Genomic DNA, 8,662 nt, shown 5'->3' with positions numbered 1-8,662 from the left:
TTTTTTTTTTTTTTTTTTTTATTCTAGGATCTCTCTGCCATGTGGAGCATCAGAGTTCTCGGGTCACAGCTCTTTGTTGGGCCCAGAGCTTCAGCTTGTGGATGATGGACCAGTCAACCAATAGCAAGAACACAGCTGTTGAGAGTCTGCTGGTGGGGATGCTGGATGGCTCCCTCTGCTGGCTACAAGTCACACTGCAGGATTTTGAGCTGCTTGTTAAAAGCACAGAACTAACCCACTGCCAAAGTCAAGAGGGTGAGGAAACACTTTTTACAAATATACATACTAAAACTGATCAATTGTGTATTTTTATTCATTTAATGCCAATATTTAACAATAATATTTATTGACAACAAAGATTTTTAAGAAACGTATCTATAAAAGTAGAACGGAGCATCTTTTTGTATGCTGGGCTAAACATCTGAATAAATCTGACTTCTGTTCAGGATTATATATTATTTTCTCAGAATTTTTTTTCCAAACGATAAAAAAAAAGTAGATTGTGGTCTCTCTTATCTAACGCAGCTCCGCTGTGTGTCGCCTGGCATGCTGAGGACAAGCCATTTGCTGTGGGTTACCTCAGCGGAAAGGTACTCCTGGCTACCACAGAGACCTACGGCACCACGCAGCCTGTCGTGCTTTCTCCGTTCCAGGTTCGACACATTTTGTACATTCAGTGGAAAAGAAGAAATCTTGTTTCATTTTATATATATATTTTTTTAACAACTCACACACATATATCTAACATTTAGGGGAAAAAAGCAGATTTTCAGTGGTTTTTTTTTTTATTTACTGAAAGCTGGTTCCTTATAAAGGATCCTGAAATCAAGGCACACCTGTTCTTGACATAATCCTTCATGCTCTGCTGAGCCAGAAGCTTCAGTCACTTCGTCCCTCCAGGGATGTCTAATTTGATTCAGGTCCAGACACCGGGCAGGTCATGGCAGGACTTTCACTGAGTAGACTTGGAGACACTCTTGTTTTTCTGAACTGTTTTAGACTGTAGTCTAAATATTTTCCAATATTTTCTAAGAATACTTTTCAAATTTTGTTGAATTAAGTTTGATCAAGAATCAATTAACAAAATGTACATGGTGACTATTGAATTCTCTTGACATATTAGCTTAGACTTTTTTCTTATCTCATTCCATAGTTAGAAGTTCAAAAGTGCATTGTGTTAGTCACCATGTGACCAGAATGAATTTTTGCTCTACTTTTTTGTCAAGAACAAACTAATTAAAATAAATAAATAAGCAAAAACATTTAAATTGATTTTAAATGTCTTATAATCCGATTATATTCCATTCCCTCTTCAGGACAGTGTGAATTCCCTCAAATGGGACCCCACAGGGCACTTGCTACTCTGTTTGGGGAGGTCAGATGTGGTGAAGATCTTGGGACAGGCCGGGGGCACCTGGGTGACGCTGCACTCGCTCTACCACAGCAGCACAGTTAATGTTGCAGAGTGGTGCCCCCTTGCAGGGAGAGCGCCTGATCCCCGGCTCATGATGGCTGTGTGAGTTTTCAGTGTTTTTCCAGAAAGTCTGATCTAAAATATAAATATAGCTTCTATATTATTGTCTGTTTTGTATGTAAATGCTGTTTTGCAGAGGCTGTCAAAACGGCTCGGTTTATGTCTGGACACTGCCACAGGGGGGCACCATTGTGTCTTTGCCGAACATTTTTAACTCCCCCACACAGGATAAAAACCCTGAAGTGAGGGTGAGTTTCAACTTCCTACCAAACCAAATCCATCAGAACCAGCTCAATCGTTACCAAAAATATTACAAATTCAGTGTTCCAGTTCTCCACCTCTGACTGTACTTCCCTTTACTTTGTCAGCAGGAAAGTGCAAAGTGTTCGTTTGTGCTGCATGGCCACATCACAGCTGTGAAATCCCTTTCCTTTTGCTTCAGCGGTCTGGCACTGGTTTCCGGGGGGATAGGGGGGCTTCTGAACATCTGGTCCCTACAGGTGAGAGAGAGTTCAGGTCAGCACACGCCACCAGCAACAGATGTGCATCAAGACTCTCCCAGGAATATTTTCTTTTGAAAGTCTTGAATGTCATCATCAAGCCTTCCAACCAAAAAAACTGTTGTTTTCACCACTGAAAAGCATCGAGTTAGAATTCACTTTTGATGTTTAAAAAAATGTGTATTAGTGTTGGAAATGTGTTGCATTTGTTATTTCAATTACCAAGTTTCTAACTCTACTGCTGCACTTTATTTTAATAACATCAAGTTTGGCACTGATAAACCTTAGGACCTCATCTGTCAGAAAAACACATTAGTCACCTGAAAAATGTAATATGATGGCCGATTTTCAAGATGGCCGCCACTTCCATATAAAAATTGAAGCTTGTATCATTCTTCTATTAATGCTGTGGGTGGTAAATTATAATGTTCTATTTCTTGAAAACACACTGAGGCAAAACATCTGGTAAAATAAAATATCAAGATATATAGGACTGTACCAGAACACTGTACAGTACAATTTTTCACTTTGTTTTTTTCCACTATTCATTTTGGTTTTGAGCTGCTCAAAGAGACTCGATGTGCTCTGCTGCCAACTAGTGGTTGGAGGTTTAGGTGGAAAACTAAAGTAAGATTATAAGGGAGTCTCATTATTAAATATTGTCAGCATTTTGAATCAAAACAAGTATCGCTAAACAAAATATCGTGATGAATCTCCAAATTGACTTTTCCCTACACTCCTAGGTAGCAGAGCTGCCATTCATGGCTGCTTTTCTCTGCTTCCAAATCTGTAAGAATTACTTTAACGTTTAAATGTCAACGCCGGCGACACTTAACTTGAACATAAACACTGGAGCTCCGGTATTAAAGGGTTAATTGTCTAAAAACTTGAAAGAATGTCAACACTGGAGCTTAAACTCTGGTATAAGAGGGCTAAACATTTCTGCCCTGTGTGCTTTCCCTTCTGTAGGATGGTTCAGTGTTACAGACTGTCACAGGATTGGGTTCAGTCGTCAGCACTGCCTGGATACCAAACTTGGGAGTAGCGGCTTGTTTTGGGAGATCAAAGGTAATGTGGGTTCATGCTTAGACTACGGTCACATATCCCAAAAGGCAACTGCGCTGCTACCTAAATGCAAGTTTTTCAAGAGATTCTGCAGGTGGCGCCATTTGTAATTGGGAGGTAACATTCGGATTTTTACAAGCTGTGCAAATTTGTACATTGTCCAATCAGAGCTGCTGCCAGCTGGCGATCTGGCTTCCACTGCCCTGTGGCCGCCCAGCTGCCTCCCGAATTTACAATGGCGTCATCCCCCGACTTACCTATATTTCTTTAACCTGTTTGTGTTTAGCTACAGTTGTTTTTACCTACTTGTTGCATACCTCAATGGTTTCTTGATAAATAAACTGTTCTCTTTTTTTTTAGGATCTTTTGTTGATCTGCTGCACTCCCGATTGGATCAATCAAAACCACGTGCTGGCGACGTGCCGCATGGTCCTCAGAGGTCAGAACATTTTGGGACTGAATCGGGCTCTGTGTTTGGCCGTTCTCCTGGAGCGGCTGCCACTGTTGCTGCAGGAGCAGTACAGCTACGAGCGGGTCATTGCTCACACAAAAATAGTTGTTTTTTGGAGCTGCTGTGTGCGTCATCTGAGCCATGAATTTCAATGACTTCTGTTTATGCAGAGCCATGTGGCGTCCGGCGACCAGCTTGTCCACAGTCCCTTCCTGCAGAGTCTGGCTTCGTTGGCCGTGGGATTGTCCCTAGAGAAACATCTCTGCTCATACCCTCGGCCCCCGCACCACACCCACCCCAATGCTCACTCTTGTCTGTCAGAGTGGAGCTGGCTTCTCACCTATGCCACTACGGTTCGCAGTGCGGAGGCGATCGCCAGTGGCACTGCCTTCCCAGAGTCCTTTGTAGTTTCAGAGTTTCCAGACGTGCAGGACAGCTCTGTCACTAAGGCACTGGTGGGTAGTATTTCTCAGTAAACTTGACTCTCTGGGGCTTAAAGTGATGTCATCCTGCCATTTGTTTTCCAGGACAACAGTAAGTGGAGTTTCAGGATGGACGAACAGCTGATGTCCTGGTCCACCTGCAGACCAGAGGTCAACAGAAAAGCAAGTTTTACCTATTACCTGGAAGAGATGTGGAAATAATTTCAGATCGCTTTTTGTGGATTTCTAGGACTGGCAACAAGGCGGCAAAACTGAGGTGTATCTGTGGGGGAACGGGCGTTATGGACAGTTGGCCGGAACAGGAGCTAACCTGATGTTACCCACACTGGCCCCGTCTTTGTTACAGACACAGCAGGTAAAGGGTGACTTTTTCCCCTCCGGTTCTACTCACTTTGTCCTCTACTGTTTTAAAATATTTCTGTCCTTCGTGTGGCTCTTTCAGGTTGTTTGCGGACAGAACTGCACATTTCTGCTCCAGTCCAACGGGACAGTTCTGGCCATCGGAGAAGGACAGTATGGTAGACTGGGCCAGGGGAATTCGGACGACCTCTATGTCCCCACTATCATCTCTGCTTTTCAAGGTTTATTTTCAGGTCAAACTTGGAAGGATTTTAACCTGTTCTCTTAAATTTGGATTAACTTTTGAATCCTTGAGCAGGGTACGTGGTGACACAGCTGGTGACGTCTTGCGGCTCAGACGGACACTCCATGGCGCTCATGGAGACTGGGGAGGTTTTTAGCTGGGGAGACGGAGATTTTGGAAAACTGGGCCATGGAAACAGTGAGAGGCAAAGAAGACCCAAACAGATAGAAGCTTTGCAAGGAGAGGAAGTGATTCAGGTGATTATCAACTGACGGCTTTGACCTTCTACATCTGAGTTATTTTATTATTTAATATATTTAGTATTTTTATTTATATACTGCATATATTTATTCTTTCCTTCTTTCAAGCTAAAAAAAAATCCAAATGTCCTAAAGCATTTCAGACATAGTTTTTAAAAAGGCAGGAAAAAAGTTAAAAAAATAATTATTCAGACACTAATGTTATTTTATGTACATGCTTTAAATATATTTTTTCTTTCTCTTCCCAGCTTGCTTGTGGCTTCCGACACTCAGCCGTGGTGACGGCAGATGGGAAACTGTTCACCTTCGGCAGTGGTGAGTCTGGACGTCTGGGTCAGAGGTCAACATCCAACAAGATGCTCCCTGAAAGGGTGACGGCACTAGAGGGATATCACGTCGGACAGGTGAGAAGTCAGTTGACAAATCCGCAAGGCCGTCCCAACAACGACGTTGACAGCTCCCGTTCGTTCCTCAGGTGTCTTGTGGGCTCAACCACACGTTGGTGCTTTCTTTGGACGGCATGGTCGTGTGGGCATTCGGAGACGGTGACTATGGAAAATTGGGAACGGGCTCGTCTACAGCGAAGTACTACCCGCAGGTACTGACACATACAATCAGATGTTAAAGTATCAAAGTATAATCAAACTGCAGGTATTTGTTTCCTGCTGCATTCACATGGCATGGCAAAGTTGACACGACGCGTCAACCAATCCGGGACTCAGCTTTGGGGCTGTGACGTTTCAGTGACTAGATCAAAGATTAGAAAAATACATCCAATATGGCCGCTCAATGTGAGGATTTTCATCCTGAACTTCCATCCATTCTTGCCTGTGGCCGAAGACTGTCCCAATTACTTTTGGGTGAATGCAGGATACACCCTGGACAGGTCGCCAACCTATTGCAGAGCCCATGAAGCTGGAGTGATGGAGCCCGCTATGCTAGCCAGCCACCCGGTGGACACGAAACTAGTTAGCATTATCTGCTACCTGGGCTCCGGCAGAGCTAGCATGCTCCAGTAGCTGGGCTATGGCAGAGCTAGCAAGGTCTGCTGGTCCCTGGGCAGTGGAGCTCACTATACTGGCCCGCTGGCGGTTGACTGCCTAGCAGATGGAGAGCTGCTGCGGGTGCCATCATCTCTATAACTCCATGGGGTTTTGATGTATTTCTTATTTTCATTAAGACAATTATAAAAAGATCCTCCAATTTATTATTTTTTTCCCATCTCAGGTTAATGTTCAAACTAGGCCACAGACAGATGAAAGTACCGTTTGAGACGGCTGTCAGGAGTGAAGTACACCACGACAGGAGAGACTCTAAATGATCTGAAGAACCCAAACACAGCTATGTACTCGCTGGAACCTCTGTAGAGATCTCTAAAACATATAAACCCAAGCTACTCGCTCAACATCATCCATGTTTTCCATGATGTGAACATCAGCTTTAGCGGTTGCTCTGTCGCATCAAAAGACGAGCGGCAGACGCGATTTTGTCGTGCGAATTGCGTGCGGTGTGAATGCAGCATCAGGAGATGAGATGTTCTCAATGTGTTTCCTTATTTGCAGAGAGTGGAGCCGCTTTGTAAAAAAGGAATTAAAAAGGTCTGCTGTGGTACTCAGTTCTCTGTGGCTTTGGCCAGTGATGGACACGTTTACACTTTTGGACAAGGTACGTCGGCCACTAAGGGCTTGGTAATGTTACCATAGAGACGGTTCAGCTCCGTTTCTCACCGGACAGTTTTCTTTTTTTGCCAGAGCATTATGTTTCTTTGTGCTGCTCGTTTTTCAGAGCGTCTGATTGGTCTGCCGGAGCACTTGCTGAAGAATAAATCACACCCCCAGGTGGTGCCGTCCCTGGAAGGGCTGTTCATAGACGACATAGCTGTAGGCTGTGAACACGTGTTGGCCCTGTCCTGCACTGGGGATGTCTACGCCTGGGGCTTTAACAGTGAGGGACAGGTAACCGGCGGGCTCCATCAGAGTTTGGCATTTTCTTACAATGCACCGCAGTGACACTCCAGAGACAGCATTGTTTTCTTCTCTGTGTTAGCTTGGCCTCGGGCACTGCAACCCGGTGAGGGAACCCACGCTCATAACAGCCCTGCAGGGTCGAAACATCCGACAGATCTCTGCTGGCCGCTGCCACAGCGCCGGATGGACAACTCCGTCTACCTCAATCAAAAACTCAGGTACACACAACAACTGCGGATCCCTGCATACTCGAGCTCTCTGGTCTGATAAAGCAGCACTCTTTGGTTGTCAATTACATGGCAGGTGACTCTGGACACTCGCAGCTAGGTCTTCCCCCGTCAGTCCCTCCGCAGTACAACACTCTGAAAGACTGCAGCCTGGACGTGCTCAGCATGCGTCTCAGGGTGCTTCACCACTTCTCAGATCTCATGTACAAATCCTGGAGGCTGCTCAATCTGGACACCAGGAACATGGTATCAGTAACATCAATCCACACAGATATCTGAACTTAGATTTCTTTTAGTTCGCCTTTTGTCTCACTTTCTTTTCTGTTTGTTTTAAATCTTTGTACAGATGTCCACTTCACGTTACAGTTTAGGAGTATCTGCAATCATCCGGGGTGAACTCCGAGGCCTTCTCTCACCCAAGGTCAACACGCTGCCTCTTGTTCGTTCAATTGGCAGGACGATGACCCAAGGCAAAACATACGGGCCCCAGATCACAGTGAAACGCATTTCCACAAGGTAAAATAACTAGAAGCTGTCATCTTTGGGAAGTTTCTTCACTGGAATGCTTTTTTTAGTCCATTACTAACAAGATATCTGTCGTTTACTCCCTCAGAGGACGCTGCAGTAAGCCCATCTTCGTGCAGATCGCAAAGCAGGTGGTGGGCTTGAATCCTCTGGAGCTGCGTCTGCCCTCACGGGCCTGGAAGGTGAAGCTAGTCGGGGAGGGGGCTGACGACGCTGGGGGAGTGTTTGACGACACCATCACCGAGATGTGCCAGGTAAGATGAAAATGACACCAAGCACACAGTGACAGAAAAACAGTCAATGTAACCTGAAGGACTGTGTGGAACCAGGAGCTGCAGTCGGGCGTGGTGGATCTCCTGATTCGAACTCCCAACAGCTGCGCAGACGTAGGCAGCAACACAGACAGGTGCAGATCTTTTTTTGTGTCAGTTTAGCCAACTAAATGACTGATCATTAATCCTTAAATGACTTCACTCTTCAAAAGGTTCTTGCTCAATCCAGCCGCACATTCAGACGATCACATGGTCCAGTTTCGCTTCTTGGGGATCCTGATGGCGGTGGCCATCCGCACCAAGAAGCCCCTGGACCTGCATCTGGCCCCGTGGGTGTGGAAGCAGCTGTGTTCCATGCCTTTGGGTGGGCCAGACCTGGAGGAGGTCGACCTGCTGACCTACCGCACTCTTCAAGGCATTGTTCACTTGGAAAACAGTGGAATTACAGAGGAAAACTTTCATGTAGTAAGTTACATTTTAAATTAAAGTTCTTTTTGGTCTAAATGCTGCATACTTTCAGTATAAATCTCATTTAATGCACTTTATTGTGACAAGTGGGTTGGGTGGAAAAAATATAATCTTCAAAATGAGTTTAAAAAATCTAAAATGTTTCCCCTTGCTATAAGTGGAAAAACTCTGCAAAGTAAAACTAGATGTAGCAGCTTTTGTCTTGGTAAGATTATAGACTAAATAAATGTTGAAATTAAGTATTAAGACTAATTTAAATAGCTGTGGTAATTAGAAATATTGTCTTAGAATACATGTTTTGCCCAAAAGAAGAGTTGTCTCTAAAGTAATTATATTTATCTACTTTATTTTTATTGTATATCTCATTTCAAGCACTAAAGTCCACCTTATTTCTCGACCATAACTATCATAAATTAAGACTAGTAGA

At 44.4% G+C, this 8,662-nt stretch overlaps 1 protein-coding gene across 1 annotated transcript in view; it reads left to right on the top strand.

Annotated features, from left to right (window-relative positions):
• Positions 1–8,662, top strand: part of LOC112162862 (probable E3 ubiquitin-protein ligase HERC1) — a 40,551-nt gene that overhangs the window by 30,051 nt on the left and 1,838 nt on the right. The window contains exons 57-78 of the mRNA XM_024298792.2: positions 28–255; positions 526–653; positions 1,317–1,516; positions 1,611–1,722; positions 1,843–1,974; positions 2,944–3,042; positions 3,400–3,573; positions 3,661–3,945; positions 4,018–4,083; positions 4,163–4,288; positions 4,376–4,514; positions 4,592–4,773; positions 5,025–5,180; positions 5,252–5,374; positions 6,339–6,441; positions 6,562–6,731; positions 6,823–6,961; positions 7,047–7,216; positions 7,317–7,486; positions 7,584–7,749; positions 7,825–7,901; positions 7,980–8,232. Of these exons, the coding sequence (XP_024154560.1) occupies positions 28–255; positions 526–653; positions 1,317–1,516; positions 1,611–1,722; positions 1,843–1,974; positions 2,944–3,042; positions 3,400–3,573; positions 3,661–3,945; positions 4,018–4,083; positions 4,163–4,288; positions 4,376–4,514; positions 4,592–4,773; positions 5,025–5,180; positions 5,252–5,374; positions 6,339–6,441; positions 6,562–6,731; positions 6,823–6,961; positions 7,047–7,216; positions 7,317–7,486; positions 7,584–7,749; positions 7,825–7,901; positions 7,980–8,232 (3,398 nt within the window). The remainder of the gene's footprint in view (positions 1–27; positions 256–525; positions 654–1,316; positions 1,517–1,610; positions 1,723–1,842; positions 1,975–2,943; positions 3,043–3,399; positions 3,574–3,660; positions 3,946–4,017; positions 4,084–4,162; positions 4,289–4,375; positions 4,515–4,591; positions 4,774–5,024; positions 5,181–5,251; positions 5,375–6,338; positions 6,442–6,561; positions 6,732–6,822; positions 6,962–7,046; positions 7,217–7,316; positions 7,487–7,583; positions 7,750–7,824; positions 7,902–7,979; positions 8,233–8,662) is intronic.

Source organism: Oryzias melastigma, linkage group LG12, assembly GCF_002922805.2.
Source record: "Oryzias melastigma strain HK-1 linkage group LG12, ASM292280v2, whole genome shotgun sequence".
In the NCBI taxonomy this organism is placed as follows: domain Eukaryota; kingdom Metazoa; phylum Chordata; class Actinopteri; order Beloniformes; family Adrianichthyidae; genus Oryzias; species Oryzias melastigma.
Note: the sequence above shows the minus strand (reverse complement) of the source record. Positions and strands in the feature narration are given on the sequence as shown.